Below are 26,484 nucleotides of genomic sequence, written 5' to 3'. Positions count from 1 at the left end.
ATTCCATTATGGAAGAGAGAGTTGTAAGAACAGAAACAACAACAGCTACAACAAACACAGTCTTTTGAATGACAGAAGGCGTCTTGAGGTAGATGGAATGGTCAAGAGCCTTCAGCTGCTGCCTGGAAACCCTCACACAAAATTTTGCCACCAGCATTTTGTACTCTGCTGGGCAGAAGTATTTCTAGCATTCTTCTGCAAAAGATCACATTTGATTTGTGGGTGTTTTATATTTTACAGAATAGTTACAAAGTCAGGGTTTCTTCTTAATCTCCCCAAATAAATACCACAGAAAGGGACACATTCCGCTATGCTGTATCAGATGAATCAAGAAAAAAGATGGTTGTTGATGGATGCTATTGTGCTAGTACCAAAACATCAGTGCATTAAAGGGGTTTACTCTATCTTATATGTAAACAGCAAAATGGAACTAAATGGTTTTGACCAATTTTAACCCTGAAAAGAGCAATCTAATAGGTCAAGAAGTAAACATGCTGAGTGTTATCACTCAATCTAGTTTTCCCACTTCTCCATCGAGGTGACTGGATGTGCCTGGGATCTGCAAGATGCTTATTTTCATGTACCAGTCTGCCTCAAACACCAGAGCTATATTCCTCGGGTACAGGTATTTTAATTCATGGGAATGCCTTTCGGACTAGGATCATCTCTCAGAGCTTTTCCAAAAGTCATGGTAGTAGATCTTAGCGGAAAATGTGTATTCATTTATACATACCTGGATGATTGGTTGATCGAGGCAGAATCACTCAGAGACCTTTGTGTGATCTTCTTCACAAGTAGATCTTTATATCAACTTCAAGAAATCAACTTTTGCACTTACACAGCTGATTCAAAGCTTGGAAGCAGATCTAGACACAACATCAGATACTATCTTTCGCAAGAGAGGTTTCTGTCTTTACATCACGAATGCCTTCAACTTCGTATGATACAATATCTATCAATCCGACAAGTATCCTTCTTCCAGGACTCCATAGCTTTGTGTATTTTTCACATGGATTTAACAAGACTACATATGAGACCTCTAAAGGAATGTCTCTGTAAATCATTGTGAGAAAGTGGCTCTATATATACTGGACCGAAGTAAGGTATTGTGTGTATAGAGTCCACAATCCCCAGAGGTATAACAGAGGTTAAAGTCAGGGCTGACCTTACTCTCAAAAGTGGTAGCTTGGTCGAGCAGTAAGGCAGTACCAGAGGACAGTGTAAAGCATTTGTTGTACACACTCAGTCAGCAAAAGGTTTCACACACTCAAGGACTGAACTCCAGGCCAATTGTTGTTATATCAAAAGATTTCGGGCCATATGTAGGAGGCCAAATACCTGTCGGTAACGGCCGATTTCGGCCGTTACCGACCGGTATTTTGAGTTTCTGATGTAGGTGGCCAAAATATTACCGATTCTGTATATTTACCGAATCGGTAAATTTACCGATTCTGTAAATTACCGAATTGGTAAATGTACAGAATCGGTAATATGGGATGTAGGTGGCACTGGAAACAGTGCCACAAGCCCTTAGGAATTCGTTATTTACCATGAAATATTATTGCATGGTAAATAACGAATTCCTGTGTACATGCACATCACATGGCACACAAGCCAGAAACAGGGGTGCAACAGGGTGTCAACGTGACACCCTGTCCCCTTTGTAAAATCGGTAAATTTACCGATTCGGTAATTACCGAATCGGTATTTGCTATTGAATCCTATGGGCTTCAAGGCCCATAGGAATCAATGGCAAATACAGAATCGGTAATTACCGAATCGGTAATTACCGATTCTTACCGATTCGGTAATTATTACAGAATAATTACCTGCATGGCATTTACCGATTTGTAAATACCGAATCGGTAAAATTCGGTATTTACGATTCAGTAAATGCCATTTACCTACATATGGCCCATAGTTGTTTTATTTTTAGAACCAACATGTATCAAAATATACTTTTCTCTATATGAGTACTCTAAGGTCATTACTTTGCAAAGAGGTAATAAACTTTGTAAATACAATAGGTTCAATGGTTGCAGTAGGCAACACAATTCTAAACACTATTTAACATTGAGGTGTTTCTACATAAATGCAGCTGATTACTTTATAGATTACTTTTGTAACTTCAGAACTAGATCCTAGATTCAGTCCTGGGGTCTAAGCTGAAAACAGTTTAGTAAAAACGTCTTAGTTATTGCAATGATTTTTAAAGAATATAAAGGTATTTTAAAAGTTGACACTTTGAAACTTTTCAGTGAAAAACTAGCAATGTTATCCAATGGAAGGAAATTCAAAGCACAGGTAAAGTAGGTTCTCGTTACTTTTGTAATCCAGTACTGGACTCCTAGGTTCAGCACTGGTGTCTCTACCTAAGACAGGTAATTATGTTTTAGTAGTTGGTGCGATTTTTAAGGAATATTTGTAATTTTCAAAAGTAGACAGAAGAAATTTCACAGAAAATCAGTCAATGGTTTCCTATGGAAGAAATTTAGATTACTAGCAAACACGGTTGTGATTACTTTTGTGGTTCAGTACTGGGATACAAGGTTCACAGTACAGGCTTCTCTCCTGATCACAGGTGAGTAATTCGAAATTTGTTATTCGGCTGATTTTAGATAAATATTTTAAACTTTCAAAGCTTCACACTTAAAAGAATTTTTGAGTCCAACTAGTCAATGTTATCCTATGGCAGAAAAGTGAGTCTTCGGTTTTCAGGTGAGTACTCAACTGGTGAAGTTAAGGTTCGGGGCATATACTCAGGGGTCCTCCAGAGTCAGGTAGGTACAGTTGGTTCACCCTCAGCGGCACAGGGGCAGCCGGGTGCAGAGGTAGTTAGGCCCAATGTTATCCAATGAGAGGCAGGGGGCCTTCGGTTTGTGGCTGCTGGCTAGCACGTCACGCGGCTGTGGGAGCTGGGCTCCTGGCCACTTGCCCAGGGCAAATGGGGAAGTAGAATAGAGTACAGGTTGCACTGCCAGGGGCACTCGGGTGGCTGGGTGCAGGGTTCTTTTGAGCCGTCGGGCGCTTAATGTTATTCAATGGAGATCTTGAAAAGGGAACAAAGGCTGCAGGCTCGAGGAAGGAGGATCTTCTGGAGCGACCAACACTTTGAGGGGTAAGTTGGGATCTTGGAGGATAGGTAGGCACCCAGGAGTTGGGCACAGGGGGCTGTAGGGTGCCAGGTGCAGGGGTGTCTTTTGAGGTTGAGAAATCTTAACTGCTTGCGGGTTGCGGTCGGAGGGGTCCTTTGTCCTGAGGCTGCAGGCGTCATCGGGGTTGTCGAGGAGGGTCCTTGGGCATTGGATTCCAGGTCAGAATCGCATGGGGGTCGTCCTCATGGTCTTTATTCACTCCAGCACAGGCCAGGCTTGGCGGGTGCAGAGTGTGCAGGGTTCGCGGTTCCGGGCTGATGCCAGGGCTTGTTACTTGCTTTGAGCAGTACCACTGCTCGTGGGAGACCCAGGTAGTCAGAGTCACAGGGCAGTCAGGTCCTCCGGGGTTTTTGAAGTTGCTGACCACTGGAGACGCCGGGGTTTAACAGGAGCAGGTTCGAGGGTCAACAGGCCGGTAGGGCTGGGGCCAAATCAGTTGGTGTCTTCCTCTTTTTAGCAGCTGCACGGCAGGTTTTCTTGTTCCTTGTTCTTTCTTGTTTCGGAATCTGGTTCTCTGAAAATAGGTTCAGGGTGCCCCTAAATACTAAATTTAGGGGTGTTAGAGGTAGGGCAAGGGCAGGGACCAATGGGTCCCTGTCCTGGGGTGGGTACACTCCCTAGCCTGCTCCTCTCCTGTGGGATGGGGGCAGGAGCCTATCTGTGATTGGGCAGGGCTCCCCATCTTCAGGATGGCCGGAGCCCGGGTTGTGCATCACCTCGCCTCTTCCACCTGAGGGTTGGAGTTGGCACAGGCTGGCACACCCCCCTGTCTGACGTAGGGTTTCCCGCCAGTCTTCCCGCCAGAGTGGGGGTCAGAACTGGTGGGGCCAGTTGCTGAGTACAGCAAGTGGTCTGGAGAAGCTCACAAAGGCAAACTGCCTTTGAAGCTTCCCCTGCCCATCCTGGGGGAGGAGGCTTGGCACCTCGTCCCAGGATGTGCATTGTTGCAGGCCCAGGAGAGCGGGAGCTCTCCACCCAGGTGTCCAGCAACATGTCTGCTATGTGATAGCCTAGGCAGCCTCTCAGACAAGACGTGGATTGTAGGTTAGGTTTCAGGGGGCATCTCTAAGATGCCCTCTGTAGTGCTTTTTACAATAAATCCTACACTGGCATCAGTATGGTTTTAATGTGCTGAAAAGTTTGATATCAAACTTGTCAGCCTTCAGTGTAGCCATTATGGTGCTGTAGAGTTCGTAATGACAACCTCCCAGCACCATATACTCTTAATGGCATCACTGCACTTACAGTGCCCAGGAATGGCCCTGGGTACTGTAGGGGTACGGGGCTCATGCACCTGTGCCCACACCACTGGCATAGGGCACCCAGCTAGAGGGGTGGCTGATGTATGCCAGGGCAGTGGGTTTGTGGGCATGTCACACAGGGATGTGTGCCATGTCGACTCTTTGTTTAGTGCACCAGGACACTCAGCCTGCAAAGGCAGTGTGTGTGTGTCAGGGTACAGGGCCCCTAAGGGTGGCATAATAAGTGCTGCAGCGCTTAGGGGTCTTCTCTGGTCTCAATGCCCTGGGTACCTAGGGTACCATTTACTATGGGCTGACATGTGGCCAGAGATGCCAATTGGGTTTAGGCTTCAGTACAGTTTTTGACGAAGGAACACAGGCCCTGGGTACCTGATTGGCAGGGACCCAGGGCACACCAAGGAAAAAGTGCATCAGGTATCAGGCAAAATGGTGGTGGGGGGGGGGGTACTGCAACAGAAACTCACTTTCTTACAATCATTGGTTCCAGAAGGTAGGAAATTGGAACAAAAAGATACAGTTAGCTTCAGAGCCTTACAATCCCTCAAGTGGTGCTGTCCCAAAAAGACCTTGCTGGCAGGTATTCTGTTTCATCTGCCGATTACTTCTCAAATTGTAGTGACAGATACTTACCTGGAAGCTTGAAGTGCGCACATGGGAACTTTGACAAATCAAGGTGTGTGGTCCCTAACTGGCAGATCTTACCGTTTAAACGTGTTGGAGTAGTGCAGCTAGCGTTAAAGTCGTTCTTGCCTGTGATCAAGCTAGTTCCCTTACTTCTGCAGATGGATAGTTCGTCCAGAGTGTACTGTCTAAACAAGCAGGGTGGACCAACAACCAGAGTTCTGTCTGATATAGCTCAAAACAATTTTCATTGAATGCTGGTGAAGTGGCATTCATCCTACAACAATTCACCCTTCTTGTACACAAAAAAAACAAAGAAGATGAGCTCAGGTGCTGTAACAGCACAAATGAGTCTTGAATGATGATGTGTTAAAAGACATCTTTTCAGACTATAGAGCTCAATATTTTTACAATGGAAGAAAATTCAAAATGCTTCAGTTATGCCTTCAGGTTTCGGTAGCCTCACTCTTTCGGAAAAGACCTTTCAATGATTTGGTTGAAAGAATGTCTGTATACTTTTCCACCAGTTCTTCTCCCCAAGGTGATTGCAATGTTCTGGCACAGCAATTCCAGGATGATAATAATTGCCCCAGATTGACCATGTCACTGGTGGAACCCGGACCTTTCCCAGTTTTTTCTGCACCCAACGAGTGATTCTGTTAAAATCAGATCTTGTCTGCATAATGTCAAGCAGGATTCGCCCCCCCTCATCCTTCAAACGCTGACTTTGACTGCTTGGCTCCTGAGATCTTACCAGCCATGGCCACTGCAGAAAAGACCGGTGGGGACGGCTTGTGGGTTTTCGAGAGACGACCACGAGGGAAAATGTATTATTTATTTAATTTTCCCTTGTGGTCCTCTCTCGACATCCCCCCTCAGCCGGCCCCCACCCCCCACCCCCACCGCTCTCATCAGCTGCGGCTGGATCTTATTATATAGTCAGTTGAACCTAACTGACGATTTCATGTCAATGTGTAAAGAGGCAAAACATCCATCAATCAAGACCTCTAACCACATTTGAGTGGAAGGGGTTTCGCTTTTAGTTCAGCAGAAACGAAGAGCAAAGTTAGGAGGAAACAGCACTACTCTACCATCTTTACTGGGCTACGTCTGGTTTACAGTCCTTCTCCATTAGACTACGTTTGTGTGCCACCACTGCTTACCGTACGTGCATTTGGCTGCCATCACTGCTCATCGTAAGGATCCTTCTCAGTCTTCATTTGTCACCATTCCAGTAATAATGATTTCTTAGAGGGTTTGAAAAAAGTATTTACCCAGTCAGGAAACCGCCAAGGAGCGCCAAGAAACCGTTGGTGTACGTGCGCTTATCAAATGCTTTAACATAACATAACAGGACGATATCCTGTCCTTCTGAGTTAAAGGGGCCTACTTTTGAACCAATGCACAAAGCCAAATTGCAGTACCTTTCCTGGAAAGTTGCTTTTTAGTGTCCATTACTTCTGCAAGCTCTTTACACTGAAAACCAAATATGGTTTTCCACTGAAATAAGCATGTTTGTTATGGATTTACCCATACTTTCTGCGTAAAGTTATTTCACATTCATATTTCACGGGAATCTCACGATGACAGACCAGTGACCTTTGCACAGTTTTGATCTTAAGATATATTTGCATTACTATTTAGACAGAATTAAGGATGTTCATTAAGATAAACAGCGACCTCTAATTTCTGGGGCTGTTCATACAGTTCTGGCTCTTTTAAGCTCGCTACTGTCGATAGATTGATCTTGTTTTATTGCTTGCTTAAGGAAAGCTAACATATATTTGAATTGGCAAGCATAAGATCCATCATATGAGGGTGAAGGCAGCCATTGCTGCTCTGATGAAGAATTTCCCCATTCCTGACATTTTCAAGCTGCCCCTTGGAGGACTGATGGTACCATTGCTAAATTATTGTCTGGATTCAGACTCCGTAGCAGATACTCTGATAGGTCAGACTTTTCTTTCAAATCTGATTGCTTAGTTGTTCCCTGTAGCCATTAGTGCGTTTACAGTTGGTTTAGCTTTTATGCTGTTCTACCTGTTATGAATATCTTAGTGAATCCCAATGTGAAGAAACAGGGTTCTTCACCATCGATATTCTTCCTCGCGATTCTTCCAGTTTTGAACTGTGCTGGGCATGATGTGATAGTGCAGTCTTCTGGAAGTGGCAAGGTCATAGCTTTGCTTAGTTTTTTATCATTGCACTATTTTTATTATTTTTTATTATGTAGTGTTGTGCAGTGGTATTTCCAGCCAAACGTTCTTTTTATGTTTGAGTTTGAATAATTGGATGAATAAAAATAGTTACTGTTGCCTACTTGAGCATGTACTTTCTGGAAAATATATTTGTGACATGTATTTTGGGCTCTCGCATGCATGTTGAGATATTCTGACTTTTTAGAGTACTGGAAAGAATACCCATGATGAAGAACTGAGATTACAAGTAACTTTTACTTCTGTGTGATGGGACAGTGTAGTGCTTCATTCTTTTCGATGGCTGTAGTTAATAGTAGTACTTCTGAACCCATGGCCAGTTATAGTTCTACTTCTGTGTCTGTGGCCTGATCTCATTTTTTAGGTTGCATCTTAAAGACATCTTGTGGATATTTTGAAAGCTCACCAGAAAATGCATTCCGCCCATTATAACCCACAGTTGTTTGCTTTCTGGCTTATTTGTTTTAGGCTTTTCAGCTTGGTTAGTCCCTCCCGTGGAGCATAGCCAGTTTACCAGCGCTCCATGTATTCTTCGAACGTGCTCGCTTTCAGTTAACAGGCCTTTAAATTTTGTTTATATTTTGTCACATTTGCTGTGCATTCAGAGACAAAGGTCAAATGTCAGCTTGTCGTCCGAGGGAGCTTAGTGTTTACTTTTCTGTCTCTGACTTCAAAGTGAGCAGATTTATGTGACAATCTAGTTGGCTACTGGGGCCGTGAAATTAAAGTTTTTTTCCTAGCACACAACAAAATGTAAATGTTTCAAAATGATCTGTGCAGATATTTCAGAAGATCACAATTAGGAAAGCACAAACTAACTCTTTTTTTTGTGATTCTTAAGTGTGATGGAAAAAAATATTTTAATACAATCAAAACAAATCAATACACAAGGTGATACCATTTCCACTCATTATCATTTGTGCGGTGTATAGTTTTATCAGTAAATTTGTCTGTGCAAATGTAATGGTCATTTCAATTGAAAATATGTTGTCTGCAATGGGAATGTGCTACCACACATTGCATACTCCACCCTACGCCACTTCCCTCTTCAACACTGCACTCCACTCTATGCTACTCTATGTCCCTCCATTCCCCTCCACTCTATGAAGTTGAAGTTGAAAGGGTTTTGTATAGCGCTCTACTACCAAAACGGTTTCTTGGCACTGTAGACAGAAACGAAGACTGAGGGAAAAACAGGAAGGGAAGATTAAAGAATATAGGCAGAAGAAAAAAGGTAAGTTTTCAGAGCAGCCCGAAAGTCCGGGTAAGAAGGGATGGATCTAATTGTCTGAGGGAGTGAGTTCCAGAAGAGAGGGGCAAGTATCGAAAAACTAGACCCACCCGACTTCTTTTTACGAAATCGGGGAACTAGGAGAAGGAACTGGGTAGAGGACCGCAGATGCCTAGTAGGAACGTATGCAGTGATCTTAGATCTGATGAAGGCAGGGGCGGTGCCAGCTAATGACATGTAGGCCAAGCAGCCCAACTTGAAAAGTGAGCGCTCCTTTATAGGGAGCCAATGAAGGGTTTTGAGCAGAGGGGTGATGTGACTAGATTTGGGAAGTCTAAAAATGAGGCGCGCTGCTTGATTTTGAATTAGCTGCAGACGGCGGCATTCATAAGCTGGAATGCCCGCATATAGAGCATTCCCATAATCTAGTCGGGAGAGGATCATAGCCGAAAAGAGGAGTTTAAGGGCCTCGACGGAGAAGTATTGTGAGACTTTCCGGATGATTCTAAGAGAAAGGAAACAGGCGGAGACTACTGCACTTATCTGGGGGCGTAGAGGAAGGTCCTGGCTGACCTTAATGCCAAGAGTTCTTACAGAGGCCGAGGGAGATGGGGGGAACCAAGGATAGGGGGCCAAAAAACAGAGGACCAAGGGTTTGAGGAACCACCGATAAGAACCAACTCCGTCTTATCGGGGTTCAATTTAAGATGATTGAGGTTCATCCAATTGTAGATGAAAGTAAGAATGGAGTGAACACTAAAGACTGAGTCGGGGGAAGAGGAAAGTTTGAAAATAAGCTGGAGGTCATCGGCGTAATTAAACGCCGTGACCTCCATATCCTGTTAGAGCAACAATGAGGGGATGTATATAAAGATTAAACAAAAGAGGGGAAAGAGAGGAACCCTGAGGTACCCCACAGGAGACTGGACGGGTAGGAGCAAGAAAGCTCTCCAGGCGGACCGCCTGAGTACGGCCTGTTAAAAAAGAGGTGAGCCAAGACAGGGCTGATCCTCGTAGGCCGGCGCCTCTGACACGGTCAAGTAAGATGGAGTGGTTGACCGTGTCAAAGGCCGTGGATAGATCAAGAAGAACTAAGGCCTGGGGGAATTAATGTCTGCACAGCGTCTAAGCTCATCGACCACTGAGAGGACCACTGTTTCCGTAGAATGTACTGGCCAAAAACCGGCCTGATGGTCAGCCAGGAGATGGTGACCTTCAACATGGGTAGGGAGCGAGGAGGTGACTTGGCTCTCTAAGACCTTGCTCAAGAGTGGAAGGAGCGAAATAGGTCGAAAATTGGAGGAAACAGTAGGGTCGGCCCCAGGTTTCTTCATGATGGGGATTACCATAGCTGATTTAAAAGCATCTGGTACAATTCCTGAAATAATAGAGGTGTTGAGCAAAGTGATAGGAGGAGCTGGACAGTGAGAGAAACTCTCCCTCAAGACATGTGCTGGGCAGAGGTCAGCGGGGAACCCGTCTTGACTTTGCCTAAGAGGGTATGAAAAGCTTCCTCTGAAATCAGTGGAAATTGGTCAAGGAAAAAAGGGGACGGGGAAAAGAAGGGCAAACAAACAGGGAAGGTGGTGAGGGAATGTTCTGTTTTATGGTAAGGATTTTGTCAATGAAATAGTCATTGAGAATATTACAGAGGGATTGGGAAGGGGTGGGTCTGGGCACCGCTTTGTTAGAGGCGGCAAGCTCGTGCACGATCGCGAAGATCTCTTTAGATTTGTTTTTGTTTGCTGCCTGATTAATTTTTGGAGAGAAGTACTCTTGTTTGGCGACAAGTATCGCTTTTTTGTAGGCCCGAAGTAGGATCAAATAGGCTATCTTAAGGTCAGGGCAGTATCCGCTACGCCAGTGGCGCTCAGCCTGTCGAAGTGGCAACTTCTGATCTTTCAGGGCATTGGTAAACCACCTGTTAGCGTTGTGTGTACGGCGCGTTCTAATTAATCTAAGTGGGGCAACTAGGTTACAGGCCTCTGAGAGCCAGTTGTCAAGATTTTCTACCTGTCTATTAGGGGGTAGGTCAGTCAGGGTAGGGGTGGAGGAAGCTATGCCGCTTTATGACACACCACTCTGCGTCACTCCACGCCACATCACTCTACGCTACTCCAAGACCCTCCACTCCACTCTTTGTTACTCCATTCTGCTACACTCCACGCCACTGCATTGTACACCCCTCCAGTCTAAAACTCTCTACGACATGCCACTCTACGATATGCTACTCTACTGTGCAACACCCCACTCCACTCTGTCACATGCCACTCCACTCTACACCCCTCCCCTCTACGCCATAATACTCTATGACACAACACACTATGCCATGTCACTACAGTCCACTCTACTTCACTCTACGTCATTCTACGCCACTCCACTCTATGACACTTAACTCCACTGTACACTGCGCCACTCCACTCTACTCCACTCTGTGCTAGTCCACTGCATGACTCTTTGCTCCAATCTACATCACCACACTCTATGCCTTTATATTCGCCTCCACGACACTCTATACCCCTTCACCCCTCCACTCTATGACACTCTACTCCACTCCACTCTGTGGCACTTAACTGCATGCTACGGCACTCCACTGTACTCCACTCCACTCCACAGAACTCCACTCTATGCCACTTGGCTCTACAACACTGTACTCCACTCTATGCCACTCCACTATACTCCACTCAACAACACTCTACACCCCTCCACTCAACGACACTCTACTCCACTCTATGACACTCCACTCTACAACACTCAGTGCAAATTTATGACTCTCTACTCCACTCTAGGCAATGCCCTGTATGCCACTCCATGTCACTTTACCCCACTCTGCGCACTGCTCTACACTACACCACTCTACGCCACTCCACAACACTCTGTGCCACTCCACACGATGACACTGTACTCCACGACACTGTACAGCACTTTACTTCTCTGTATGCCACTCCTCTATGCTCCCTACTAAAAAACTCTACACCCCTCCACTCTATGACACTGTATGCCACTCCACTGTATGGCTTTTTACTATATTTTATGCTTCAGCACTCCACTTTCCTCCACTCGGCAGCACTCCACTCTAGTCCACTCAGCTCTACAACACTTTACTCCATTCTTTGCCATTCCTCTCTATGCCACTCCACTACACTCCATTCTATGGCACTCGACACCCCTTCACTCTACGACACTGTACTCCACTCTATGCTACTCCCCTCTACAACACTCTACTCCACTCAAGGTCAATCTATTACACTCTACTACACTCTAAGCAACTCCCTATATGCCACATCGCTCTACTCTAAACACTACTCCACTCTACTACTCCACTCTACTACTCCACTCTACGACACAAAACTGTACAGCACTCTACTTCACTCTATGCCACTCCACTCTACAACACTACTCCACTCAACTCCACTCTGATCCACTCTACTCCACCCTGTTCCACTCCACACAGATCTCACTCATGGACAGTGATTAATAACTACAAAGTCCTTAAACCGGCAGCCTACCTAGATTCTACATTCTCTATCCTCATAAAAAGACAAGTGATGGCACTGCGGTTCGGGAAGTTCCCTACATTGGCTTATGCATCGCACTGGAAGCACATTGAGTCAAAAGAATCCAATCTTTGTGGAAGTGAAAAGGAAGATTTTATTCATCTCATATGTCATTGTTAGAAACGGCAAACAGCATGAGCCCCTTTCTTAATGAGAGCTTTCTTGGATAGAAGAATAAGCTTGTGTAGAACTGCCATCATTAGAGGACTGGATCCAACTGACTCTCAAATGAACTGTAAACTGATAAAGTTTTTACGTGCTCATGACCAAGCACTGAAAGCAGAAGCACTTTAAGGAGATAATCTTAACAGGGGATGAAAGCTATTCCCACTCGCCAATGTACAGAGGAGGAGACGATACAGGCGGTCATCTCCGCTTACTTGAACTAATAAAATATGTTCCCTTCAGTAGTATTGCCGATACAATTTGTTAGATATGGGACTAAGAGATTCAACTCAACTCAACTCAAAGAAGGCTTTATTCGATTGATTAATAAACAATCATAAAAGCAAACAATTAAAAGTAGATTGAACAATTCATACGTTAAAATGCATTACAAATATTACATAGATTCCAATTCAGAATAAGACAATATTAAACTTACAAGAGCCCTCATTTCATCAAAAAAGAGACAATTAGATAAGCGCATATTTCCTTAGACTCAAAACCTTTTTCAGGAAAATTGTTATCCATAAAACACTATTCTCGTAGTCTAAGAATTGTAGTGCCAAAAAGGCAGGACGACATTGACGGAGCCCATACTGTTTTAATATAGGTACCAAAAGCAGACTCCTTACAGTGGAATAAAATTTACAAAAAAGGGTAACATGAATCGTAGATTGAGGGGAAATATTGTCACATGGGCAAAGCTGGAGGTCTCGAGACCAGTCATTCATTGTAGGAAAAGTGACTAGTCTAAGGAAGATCCCCAGCCTGAATCAAGTTAATAAGAACCTACCATATGCACTGGTGACAAAGGTTAAATAGGATTGAATATTAAGAGTAATTAAAACCAACTGATTGTGCAGGACTGTGGGCTTTAAATTCTCAGATGAGATTCTAAGGGTATCCAGCAGCAAAAGACCCTCTTTTTTTAAAATTCCTTCCTTGTTATTGCCTCGATAGTGGTAGGATTAGTAAAATACTCTAAATGGCCAAGATCTTTTAAAAAGTTATCATTAAAACATAGTTAACACAAAAAAAGTTATGAACGTATCTTAGCCATGGTATCCTCATTACACCTTCCAGTTTAAAAATGTCTGAAAGAATATCTCTGTTCAGTTTGGTCACCTCTTTTGTCCAGAACCTGTGCCATAATAGTACAGGCTCCAGCCTATTTAGATCAGAGATAAAGGGGAGTCCTAACTCTGCATGACAAATGTATGCTGAGGTACCACTCGGGACAGATAAGATATATTTTAAGAAGGAATTTTCTACTCTCTGAATTGAAAGAAGGTCAGCAAACCCCCAGACCCCACTCCCATAAACTGCAGCAGAAACACACTTTGCCTTATAAATTTTAATAATCTCCTCAAGACGTCTTTTAACCAGTTTCCTGGCAAAGGCAGTTAGGGCAGATGTAGTATGTAAGAGTACCATTTTTTTAGCTGCTACTGCTTGTACCCAGGTGTCATTGTGGGGAAAAAGAATGCCCAAATATGAAAATGTCTTTGTAGTCCCAATCTTTTGTCCTGCAACAAACATGTCTCTATGTTTCCTGATGCCCTTACCACAGCGCATAATAAAAGTTTTGGATGAGTTTACCCTTAAACCTAGATCTTTCATGAAAAGGAAAAAGCTATCCAAAACGCGCTGAAGGCCTACTTGTGTGCTGGACATCAGCACGGCATCATCTGCGTACAAGAGGGCTGGAATTGGGCGTCCGGCTGCTTGAGGGAAGTCTTGGTTATCTTTAAGGAGAGCCACCCCAAGTCCATTTATATACAAATTAAAAAGGAACGGAGCCAGAACACAACCCTGCCTGACTCCGCTCCTGATTGCAAAAGCTGCCGAACGCTCGCCCTTCAGGCCACAATGCACACCTGCCTTGGCATCACTATAAAAACGTTTGAGAAAATAAATAATGTTTGCATCAACCCCCAGAACTTCTAATAATAACTATAGTTTAGTGTGGACCACACAGTCGAAAGCGGCTGTGAGATCCACAAATGCTAAAAATAGGTTCCCTTTCCTAGCCCTCGTGTATTTCCCCACCAGGAGAGAGAGATTCAAACCCTGCTCTACAGTCCCCACGCCGGCCCAGAAGCCATATTGCAGGTCCAACAGAACATAGTTCTCATCAGCCCAATCCTAAAGACGTTCCAGTATAACTCTGCCTGCTACCTTCGTTATAGTATCCAGCAGGGAGATTGGCCTGTAGCACCCCAGATCTTGCCTGTCCCCCTGGGCACAATTATAGATTCCACACAAGTTGGTAGAAAATCAGTACTACAGCTAGCATTAAGCACCTGCACCAGTAGGGGCGCCCACAGAGAGATGTTTGACTTAAACATATCGACGGGAACCCCATACGGTCCAGGAGCCTTGCCACCCTGGCTTGCATGAAGGGCCAGTTCCACTTCCTCTAAAGCAAACATTAATTCCTTATTGGATAGAGGATAGTTTTTTGTGCCATGAGCCTCTTGGGCGCAATTATCCATCATAGCATAACTTCCCTCGCCACTATATACCTGAGCAAAGTGCTTGATCCACTGTTCCTCAGTTATGGCTATCTCAATCTTCCAGCCGGGCTCTCTATATAGAAATTGTGCCGTAATTGCCTTACAGAAAGCCGCACTATCCTTGGCTATTGAGGCTGAATGTAGTGCTTCCCATGCCTCCTTTTTTATTATAATGTGCCTGGTGGTTTGCCCCTCTAGCTATCCTTATATCTAGCATATTTCTCGGGGTTTTATGCAGTTCTTTTTTTAACTGAGAATATGCTTGGGTGCACCTCGAATAAAACCACCCGTTCTGGGATCTATTACTCTTGTTGGGCCTGATGAGAGACTCTCTTATTACATTGGTTATTACCAAGAAAGATGCTAGTACATTATCAGGGGCAGCTTTTTCACTCAGACATATCTCTGTGTCTTATTTACATTTACCCACCACTAATTTGATCAGCGCTACTTGATCTACCATGGCTCAACGAAGGGAGTATCCATTAGAGCTCCCGATGGCTATATTCTTTAGCAATTGGTAATTTTTACTGTATCCCAAAATTTTACTAGAGGGTAGTGTAACAAACAGCAGCCTGTCGGCAGGAAAGGGCACAAAGAATTTCCAGCATGTCCCGCGCTTCATAGGGCAAGGTGATGCTTTAACCCCTTTGCTGTGGGGTGTGTTTCCCCCCTGTGCGGGGGCGGAGGGGAGCCGCACGCGGCACCGCTGTGCTTGTGACGAGCTCGGCTATTCATGAGGCACAGTGCAGCTGCACTCATGACGAGCGGGGCTTGTCACAACCACACCCGTTTTTCGAACGTTCGGCACAGCGGGGTAATTATCCCCGCGTGCGAACGTTCCAACGGCTGTGACGAGCTCGGCTCGTCATGAGTGTAGCTCAACCGTGCCTCATGACGAGCTGAGCTCGTCATGAGCATGGAAGATGTTAAAGCGCGATGATGACGCCTCCCCTTGCAGCTGTGGGGCAGGTAATTAGAGGACAGTGCACCCTGGGACAGCGAGTCCCACCAGGGTGATGCAGCAGGGAAAAGCACTTCCTCTCACAGGGCCGATATCACGGACTCGGGCAGAATCCCACAGAGAAAGAACAAACAGCAGCCTGTCAGCAGGAAAGGGCACAAAGAATTCCCATCACGTCCCGACTAAGAGACTCACAGATGTAACTCATGGCTAGATGGGAAGTAAATAATAGACTGACGCCGAAAATGTTTACTTTTATCACATGCACTTTATTAGTACTTCTGCATGCTCAGATAGTATAATATGGAAGTAAGAGCAAAATTGATACTTGTTACACACTGATTTTATACTTGCTGTTTTTTACACACTTTACACCTCACCACTCCACTCTGACACTCCACTCCACGCACTTCCACTCTATGCTACTCCACTCTAAAAATTTACTCCACTCTATGTCACTCTATTCCACTCTACACAACTCCCTCTATGCCACTCCACTCTACGCCACTCGAGTCTACCAAACTCCACTCTATGCCACTCTATGATGCTCTACTCTTCTATATGCCACTCCAATATGTGCCCCTCCTCTCAATGCCACTCCACTCTACGACATTCTTTACCACTCCACTGTATGACTCTTTACTCCATTCCATCCTACTCTACTCCACTGTATGCAAATTCCTTTAGACTACTCCACGCCACTTTACTCCACTCTATGCCACTCCACTTCACTCTAGTCTATGATACTGTGCTCCATTCTGTGCCACTCCACTTAATGCACTCCACTCTACGACACTGTACTCCTCTTCACGACTCTCAACTCCGCTCTGTTTTACTTTATGCTACTGCACTTGACGTCATTCTCTTCTACTCTATGTCCTTTCACTCTATGCCACTCTGTGACACTCTACTCCCTCAATGATGCTCCACAACACTCTACACCCCAATACTCTACACCACTCCTCTGTGCCACTCCACGAGACTCCACTCCAGCACCCACACTGGTGTACAATGTGGCAAAAACACATTGACAAAGCCTTAAGCTCTGGCATAGGTGAGACCAATTGGCTTTGCCCTGGCTTGTTTGTTTCTTTGTTTTTAAATCTGGTCACCCTGTGAAGGAGGCACCTCTGCTAGCTGTTCACTGCTGACTTCAGCCCTGATATCCTTCCCCAATAACTTATGATGACTGGGAGTATGGAGTCCTCCGCTGATCCACAGACGCTGAAGCCCGTCAGTCGCCAACCACCTACTGCACTATTTAGAGACTTCTACGTATAAAATATATCATGTTCTAAGTATTATTGTTTCCTGTTTGAGGAATTAGCATTAGTGCTTTAGTGACTTTTCTACCACCCACTGGATATTTGACCACACAAAGCTCCCTCAAACACTTCCTTTTAGGGGCTAAACAAGTGCATACATTTTTAACCACAAATCGTAAATGGAACGATACATTCCATATAAATGAGCTGCACTTACCCGCAAACACCGTTCCCTCTAGGGCGCGCGCACGCGCGCGCACCACTCCTGACCTCAGCGCGCACACGGTCAGGACGTCGCGCCGCAGGTCGCTTTGAAAGAAGCGAGCGATGCGAATGAAGCGGAGCGGTCGTGAGGCGTGCAGGTAAGGAGGCGGGGGAGGTCTTGTGGCGCTTGCAGCTATGAGGGAGTGCGGGGCAGACTCTGGCCTTTTGTTTAAGTGTTGATGTTAATCAGAGCCCCTTCACGGGCTCCGATTAACAGCAATACTTAAACAAAAGGCCAGAGTCTTCCCTTCACTTTCCTAACAAAAGCATAGACAGTTTCCAAACACACACTGTGTTTGGAAACTGCCTACGCTTTTGTTAGGAAAGCGCTGGGCAGACTCTGGCCTTTTGTTTAAGTATTGCTTTTAATCGGAGCCCGTGATTAACATCAATACTTAAACAAAAGGCCACAGTGGCTGGGGAAACGAGTGGAACAGGAGGCAAAAGGGGCACAAAAACAGGGAAAAAAGTGGGACAGATGGCAGAAGGGTACCAAAACGAGTGGGACAGAGGGCAGAAGGGCACCAAAAACAAGGGGGAAAAAACGAGTGGAACACAGGACAGAAAGGGACAAAACGAGTGGGACAGAGGGCAGAAGGGCACCAAAAACAAGTGGGACAGAGGGCAGAAGGGCACCAAAAATGAGTGGGACAGAGGGCAAAAGGCACCAAAAACAAGGGGGGGAAAACGAGTGGAACACAGGACAGAAAGGGACAAAACGAGTGGGACAGAGGGCAGAAAGGCAAAAAAACAAGTGGGATAGAGGGCAGAAGGGCACCAGAAACGAGTGGGACAGAGGGCAGAAGGGCACCAAAAACAAGTGGGATAGAGGGTAGAAGGGCACCAAAAACAAGTGGGACAGAGGGCAGAAGGGCACCAAAAATAAGGGAAAAACAAGTGGAACACCGGAGAGAAAGGGACAAAACGAGTGGGACAGAGGGCAGAAGGGCACCAAAAACGAGTGGGACAGAGGGCAGAAGGGCACCAAAAACGAGTGGGACAATGGGCAGAAAGGCAAAAAAACGAGTGGGACAGAGGGCACAAGGGCACCAAAAACGAGTGGGATAGAGGGCAGAATGGCACCAAAAACGAGTGGGACAGAGTGCAGAAAGGCACAAAAAACGAATGGGACAGAGGGCAGAAGGGCACAAAAAACAAGTGGGACAGAGGGCAGAAGGGCACCAAAAATGAGTGGGACAGAGGGCAGTGTAGTGTCCTGCTGGACACGGTCTAGTTGTTTCAAGGATGTAACCCACACTTTACACCCACCCACCACTGGTGTCACGAGTCACGTGACCCAGTTAATAAAGGGGGCTGGGCGCTCGTGCTCGAGGCCAGTTTAGTAACCCACTACCCTGTGTCCGTGTCTCCATGAGCGCCGCAATGTGGGCCTAGGGCCCAACACCACATTGGCGACGAGAAGACTGTGCCCACGCGTGCAACAGCCAAAGGAAAAAGGGGAGAGAATGCGGCCCGCATAAGGGCACCCCCTACGACGATCGGCGCCGGCTGCCGAGAGGCCCGTGGGGCGTGTCCTTAGCCCCGGGCCTGTATGTTAATGAGAGATGACCGGGAGCCCACCCCGTACCTCTCGTGTCTGCGGAGACATCCACCGAAGAAGCGGACCGACCGGAGCCCACCCGAGTCGGCCACCGCAGTGTGACCCCACCTCGTGGAGACTGACGCAGTGCCCACCCGCGAGGCAGGAAGGCCCGTCGGCCGGAGGTAAGCCCGGGCACTGGGGAGGCCTGAGGGGCAGTGCGAGACTGGAGCGACCCCCCCTCGAGGCAACAGAAAAGCCAAGCAAGGCCAGCGGAGTCCACCCGCGGCCTGCCTGCAGCGCCCCCGCCGCGCAGCTTATGGGAAGTGAGGCTGCGGCGGCGGGGTGGAGGAGAGTAAAGACAGTCCCGAGGGAAACTGGTGCAACGGTGTCCGCAAGATCCGGCGTCAACCCCAGCCCCCGACCCCCGTGCAGCGGGCGAACTTTGAGAAGCTGCTGCGGTGGGGAGAGAGTTAGGGGAAAAGAGGCAGCAAGGCAAACCCCCCTCACAGGTGCCCGTTAAAAGCGGCAAAGGCGTCCAGCGGGTACAAGACTCCCCCCGCCGAAGGGAGTGAGCGCAAATGACCTGCAGTGCAAACAAAGCTGCTGAGACTCACCCCAGGTAGCAGCCTGTGGACTTTGGCGTTGGCTGGCAGCTGCCCCAATCTTTCCCCCCCGGCACACAAGCCAAGCGGAGGGGATCAGGAGGTCCGTGGCAGACCTACAAGAGACGGGGCACGGTCAGAGCAAAATCACGAGGCTTGCAGCGTTTGGAAGCTGCTGGGAGCCGGTAAAAAGACAAGACAATGCTGCCACCTAGTGGCCATCTTGCGGCAATGCACCCGCGGATCAAGTACAGGGCAGCAGATCAGAGCAAAGTGCCTGGAGAACACTGAGGGTGCTCAGGGACAATTCTAGGCTGCAGCAATCTACAGACAGGAGCAAAAGCACAAAGAGCTGCCCAGATAGCAAGGAGGCCACAAGGTTTGCACATAAGGCACTGTGAGGAGTGCACAGCAAAAGCATCAGGAGTCGCAACAGGAACAACTACTTGCAACCCCCTGCCAAGACTGCGTAGTGCACACAAAGGATCAGTGAGCACCGCACATGTGGCACATCCTTAAGAGCGTCCAAGGTAAATAGAGGCGCAGGAGCACACGTAGTAACGCCAGACAGGCGCTGGAACACCACACAGCGACAAGGAAGCCCGGCCAGAGATGCAAGAGCGATTCAGGACAGCACAGCACTGCGCAAGGAAAGTGCAAGGAGTGAAGGAACTCCACGCCCAAGGAAGGACGACGGAGCAGTATCACAGATCAACGGATACACTGAGCCGAACGGAGAGACCAACGAAGGCGGAGCGGCACCTGATGGCCACGGGTTGTCGTTGCACTGCAGGAAGAGGAAGGAGCACCACCACGCGAAGAGACAGTGGTCCAGAGACTCCCCACCAGGCAAGTGCAACGCAGTGAGGAAGCACGGCAACAGCCGACACTGCTCCAGTGTCCCAGTAACAAAGCAAGCACACCCCGTGAAGCAACGGGAAGCGACCTGAACACGGAGAAGCAAGAAGCACAGCCATCAGCACACGAAAAGAAAAGGTCAACGGAGCGGTGACGCAACCCTCCTGAAGCACCATACGGACACCAAAGCCTGGAACCCCACACGGAAACGCCAGCGAACGTCACAGGAGCGGTGGCGCAACCCTCCAGACACAGACAAAAAGCGCGCCAATGCAGAAGCACTGTGGAAGAGGTGTGGCGCCGCGGCCAGGGCGACTGACGCTGGAATCTGGGGACCACGGTTCGATCCCCGGCTCCGGCGGCAGGTCAGCCCAGCACCATGTGACTCTGGGCAATAGCTCGCTTAATCTTCCCGACGGCCCCCCAGCGCCTAGAGACCCTTACGGGTGATTGTGCGCTTTACAAATGTGGACTTTACTTTACTTTACTGCAACGGAATCAAGTAACGATCCCAGGGATCACGGACGGCATGAAGACGCAAGACCACGCAAAGCCAGAAGCGCGCAGGAGGTCGCGCCTGTGAACCTGACTGCGCAGTCAGCACCCAGGAATCCTCTCCATGCAGAAACACTGCTGAACGCAGGTCGGAGAGCACACACATCTCCACCGCCACAGCGAAGCCCTACAGTAGGCCGAAGACCACCCACGGTGTCCTCCCTCACACTGCATCAAGATGGAGTCGGCCACAACCCAAGATTGGCAAGAGAGGAGTCGCACACCCCACGTGGCAGGCCACCACAGCACCGTGTGCTCCAACGAACAGCGACACAAGACCAGACGTCACGTCGCCCAGCAAACAAGGAGCACCTCACCAAGTGACTAGCCAGCCAAGCACGCCAGAGCAAAAGCAGAAGCCGGCGCCACGACAGCGCCGCCTCGAGGTCCAAACGCAACGCCCTCGAAGAAAAGAAGAGTGACAGCTCTGTCACCCCGAAGACCGGATGAGCACAGGTGGACTAAACAAGCCAACAAAGAAAGAAGACCGAGGACTCACAGCCAGCCAAGAAGCACACCCTGACACGCCAGACAGCCACCAAGGCGGACCGACGTCCCAGGAGACAGCCCCACGGATGAACCAAACATAAGCCGCAGCACGCGCAGTCCACGTCTCATCCCAACGCTTCCCCAGGCGACCGTCCATCCCTGAGCGTCGGCAGTCTGACTCAATCGGCATCTCTGCTCCTTTCCGCATATGCCACGGGCGAAGATCAGCACTGAGTGCCCGCCCCTCACTGCCTCAAGATGGAGTCGGCAGTGGCCCCACCACAGGCAAGAGAGAAACCGTACACTCTAGGTGTCAAGCCGCCACCTAAGATCAACATCCACAAAGTGGAGGCACATGGCTGCCAAGTCTCTCCGGACATCCAACACTCCCAGCAAGTCACCAACACCTGTCGCCCCGAGTCACTACATGGCTGGCAACGACCATCACCCCAGTCATCAGCACCTGCGCCAAACAACACCACTGCCTGAGATCGGCAAAGTGGACTGACAAGAAGTCCGAGAAGTTCAAGTAAGACGTGGTCCGCGAACAGGGACCAACAAACTTCGACATCCTCCAGAACCAGAAGTAAAACCATCAACAGGAGAAGGTCGCGACGACCGGTTCAGTCACAGAGTGGAGAAGAAGACAGTGTCCTAGAGCCAGGACAAGACCAGAGGGAAACGGGCAGAGTGCACGCTGCTCGGAGAAAACTGGTCAGGAGGACAAGAGCAGCGAGATGACCAGACCGCGTCGCGGAAAAGGAAAACGGAGAAGAAGGGCACGACGCCATGAAGAAAGGAGAAGAAGAAAGGAGTCATGTGGCACGACACCATCTAGAACAACATCCAGAAAGGTGAGGAGAGGTGTGACAAGTCTACACACCCACTAGAAGAAGAGGTGACACGCACCACAACACCGCGTACAGTGACCCACATGTCCAGGCGAACATTGATGGCACTAGAAACAGAACAGGCATCTACTTACAAGTTCCCCGAACAACCCGTAGACTGCAGGCATGAACAGGCTGGACCATTGGCAACACCCACCTTTGGGATTGAGCGGAATCCTGAATGCGGAGAATGTTCAGACATCCGGCAGAAGGAGAACTGACCACTCCACACCAGCCTGTGGATATCCAAGGAGCAAAAGCCTCAGGGACACCAGTGGCAGAGTGTCCCGACACGAGAGATGGATCCGTTGCTGTCTACCCTGCACGCACCAGGAAGAAGAGGAACTTGTGCGCAAAGGAAAGAGTCAACAGCCACCCTCCGGGTGGAGCTACGGATGCGAGGTAGTGATCTCATCGCCTCCTCCATTCACACCAGATTGTGGAGTTGGAGCAACGCTACAGAGAACACCCTGCCCAGCGGAAACCTGAAGAAGAGGGCCTCCGGGACATACGGTGGCAGGAGAACACCCGCGAGAGGGGCGTCCCAGTGAGAGGGATGTCCTTCACCCACTCCCTCCTTTTCAATGTGAAGCCAAGCTACCTGCAGTGAAGGAACCCGACAGACTAGTAGAAGACAACCTCCATCAAGTCTACTACCTGGTCTCAATGGACTGAAGAACACACTCCCATGGCGCAAGTCCAGAAGAGCACGCCCACCGAGGACCAGGACATCGAGCCCAAGAGAAAAAACGTTTCAGCTGTAAGTTTCCACCGTCGTCATCTATCAAGCGGCTGAAGAGACTCCTTCTAAAGTTATGAGATTGCATATTTTTGTATTTTTCCTCCCACAGGTTCGGACTTTGTTTTGTCTTCACTTTTATTAAAGTTGGGGAGGAATGTAGTGTCCTGCTGGACACGGTCTAGTTGTTTCAAAGATGTAACCCACACTTTACACCCACCCACCACTGGTGTCACGAGTCACGTGACACAGTTAATAAAGGGGGCCGGGTGCTCGTGGTCGAGGCCAGTTTAGTAACCCACTACCCTGTGTCCGTGTCTCCATGAGCGCCGCAATGCGGGCCTAGGGCCCAACACCACAGGCAGAAGGGCACCAAAAACAAGAGAAAAATGAGTGGAACACAGGACAGAAAGAGACAAAACGAGTGGGACAGAGGGCAGAAGGGCACCAAAAACGAGTGAGACAGAGGGCAGAATGGCAACAAAAAAGAGTGGGACTGAGGGCAGAAGGGCACAAAAACGAGTGGGACAGAGGGCAGAAGGGCACCAAAAAGAGGGCAGAAGGGCACCAAAAACGAGTGGGACAGAGGGCAGAAAGGCACAAAAAACGAGTGGGACAGAGGGCACAAGGGCACCAAAATCGAGTGGAACAGAGGGCAGAAGGGGACCAAAAACAAGGGGAAAAAAAAACAGGATAGAAAGGGACAAAACGAGTGGGACAGAGGGCACAAGGGCACCAAAAAACGAGTGGGACAGAGGTCAGAATGGCACCAAAAACAAGTGGGACAGCGGGCAGAAAGGCAAAAAAACGAGTGGGACAGCAGGCACAAGGGCACCAAAAACGAGTGGGACAGAGGGCAGAATGGCACAAAAAACGAGTGGGACAGAGGGCAGAAGGGCACAAAAAACGAGTGGCATTTGGCGCCGCAGACACGCGCGGTTTGGTTCCTGGCGCACATAGCCACGGTTGCAGTGCACAGAGACCCTCCACTGCCGCATACAGAGGAAAACCATTAGAGGGAACATTGCCCGCAACTCTCTCTTCTCATTCAATCTTATGTAACATTTGTACCATATTACTTATCACTTTGCTGCCTTAAGCAAATGTTTCTTCTGTGTTAGGGGAAAATAACTGCTTGTTATAGTTTGCAGTAATATTGGGTTGATGACGAGGCAGCTTGTTGATTGGATGGTTCAAAATTGAGTAATAGAGAGGGAGAGAGAAAGAAGAAACATTCACTTGAAAGTAATTTTTTCTTCATTATAGTAATTCAAAGTATGTTTCTGTCTTTTAGGAATTCATGCATTCCTGACGCATAAACTCCAGGTAAATTTCCTCTTAATTTGTTAATCAAATCAAATGCATATAGAGGTAGGTGTGTTTTACAGCATTCGCATTTCATTTATTAATTCTTAAGCAGCAATTGTGATGCATATCCTAACGAAACTCTTTTCAGTATATTTACTGGTTTATTTAATTACAAAATCTCCTGAGCCACAGCAATCAGAATAAATAATGGAAATCCTACCATGTGGTATTTATTTATGTTAAGGAACATCAGCTATCTCTTAAGGTGGTTGTTTTGAAGCAATCATATCTGCACAGTGAATTCATAAATTTGTTTTTTATTGTTTCTTTGGTCAATATTTACTGATTTTGGTTAGCACTGGCTGGCTTCTGTTCTGTGTACTTTCTGTCTGGACGAATCTGACTTATTGTTAGGTCAGTGCATTTCATACCCAGTGTCTGTTTTTTTATAAGCTATTGCTGAGTGGAAATGTTGTATTAGCTTAATTTTATTGATCGTGTTTTCTGATCTGCATAACATTCCTAATTTCAATTCATAGGTTGGTGGGGGTGTTGCTGTGAAGGCTCAGAGATTGTGGTGTACATTCGAGCTGTGCATAAAAGAATATGCCATGCTGCCATTATGATTAATGGGAGACCATGATCCCCAGGGCCGGACTGGCCATAGCGGGCACCGGGCAATCCCCCGGTGCGCCGCACGGGTTGGGGCGGTTTTGGGCCCCTGGGGGCCGTTTTTGCAGCATAGCTGCAAAATCGGCCTTGTACCAAACCGGCTCCGGCAAAGAGCTCGGCGGCACCTTCAACCCCCCCCATCCCCCCGAGAAGGGTGTGGGGCGGCCGGCCGTGCACTTTGCCAGGGCCGGTTGCGGTTCCCAGTCCGGCCCTGATGATTCCCCCCAAGCACAGGAGACAGTTGACTTAAGTGAGCTGCACAGTCCACTAGATAGGCCCACATTGAGGATGACCATGTGCAAGAAAGAGAAGTGCATTAGCAACCTCTCTTTCTGCAAAGCTCCAGGCCCAAATGAGTTCTCATCCACCTTTTATAAAACGTATACTTCCCTACTGACCGAGCCCTTAACAAAAGATTTAAATGTTTTCGTAACATCAGGAATAGTTACCAATATGATGATGGGGTCCCACCCTACCCTGCTTCTAAAACCTGATAAGCATCCAATGCTATGCTCATCAATACATTTCTAGCTGCGGTCCCAAAGTACCAGCGCCAAAGGTCTTGAGGCATATCATTCTCTTTTCTGGGCGCCTCTGCATGGAACCGTCTCCTGATGGAGCTATGCTCGGGTAATAACTCATTGCTGTTCAGGAAGAGTCTTAAAACTTGGCTCTTTGTGCAAATCTAACCTCCAACCGTCGGACCTCTTTATGTTTGCTCAGTGACACTCTTCGGAGTAACTGTGCGCATTATAAATTAGCTATCATATCATATAGGCCGATTGACCTACTGAATAGCGGTGTAATTGTTTTTGCTTTGATCCTCGTGACCTTCCTTCTGCCTATTTGACTGACCCTTTTTGCCCCTCAACAATTGGTTTCATCTGCAGTAGGCAGGCTAGTGAGAATACTAGGCTTGCAATGGCGCTCATGGAAGGGGCGAAGATTTGGCACCAGCGTTTAGACACCGAAAAAAGTGTTTCATAAAGTAGATTTGGCATATCTTTCTAAAGAAAAGTTCACCTGGGTCCTAAGATGAAATCTTTCATACAGGCAAACTTCAAAGAGCTGTCTGCAGAGCTTAAAATGAACGCTGCCTTCAGGCCTTACATTCCCCTGACTAGAGGAACGAGGCACAGGCGCCTATTGTCCCAACTTCATCTTCACCTTGACTATGGAACCCCTGGTTGCCAGGGTCTAGAGTCACCTTGCAATTCATGGCATGATGGTGGGCGGCAAAGAGCAAAAATTGGCACTTTTTGCTGATGGGATCCTCAGCTTTGTTACCGACCCTGAGGGCTTCCGGGGTTTGCAATATGGTTTCCTCCGAAACAGGGATCGAGTCGCCGCCTGTTGCACCATTGGACTTGTTGCTCACATCTTCCTCTACATCCTGCAAGGTGGGGAAAGGAGGCTCTGCCTGGGGGGATTGGGGGTTGGATGTGGGATTAACAGTACGGGCATGATGGACTGCATGCTTTTATGGTGCCGTCTGTAACTGGCTATACGTTTTCAGATATGTCAGTGCTACTATGGGTGTCTTGTTTTTCTCAAAACCTAAAATAAAGTTGTGGAAAAAAAAGAAAGAGATCTGCACTGTGCCTCGTCTGTC

The 26,484-nt window shown here is 47.6% G+C and overlaps 1 protein-coding gene across 2 annotated transcripts in view; it reads left to right on the top strand.

Moving 5' to 3' along the window:
* LOC144825222 (uncharacterized) overlaps positions 1-26,484 on the top strand; it is a 357,632-nt gene that overhangs the window by 9,911 nt on the left and 321,237 nt on the right. For both annotated transcript variants that reach the window (XM_078684071.1, XM_078684070.1), the window contains exon 2: positions 24,187-24,218. In XM_078684071.1, the coding sequence (XP_078540197.1) occupies positions 24,187-24,218 (32 nt within the window). The remainder of the gene's footprint in view (positions 1-24,186; positions 24,219-26,484) is intronic.

The sequence above is a fragment of the Lissotriton helveticus genome, chromosome 3_1 (genome assembly GCF_964261635.1).
Source record: "Lissotriton helveticus chromosome 3_1, aLisHel1.1, whole genome shotgun sequence".
Lineage (NCBI taxonomy): Eukaryota > Metazoa > Chordata > Amphibia > Caudata > Salamandridae > Lissotriton > Lissotriton helveticus.
Note: the sequence above shows the minus strand (reverse complement) of the source record. Positions and strands in the feature narration are given on the sequence as shown.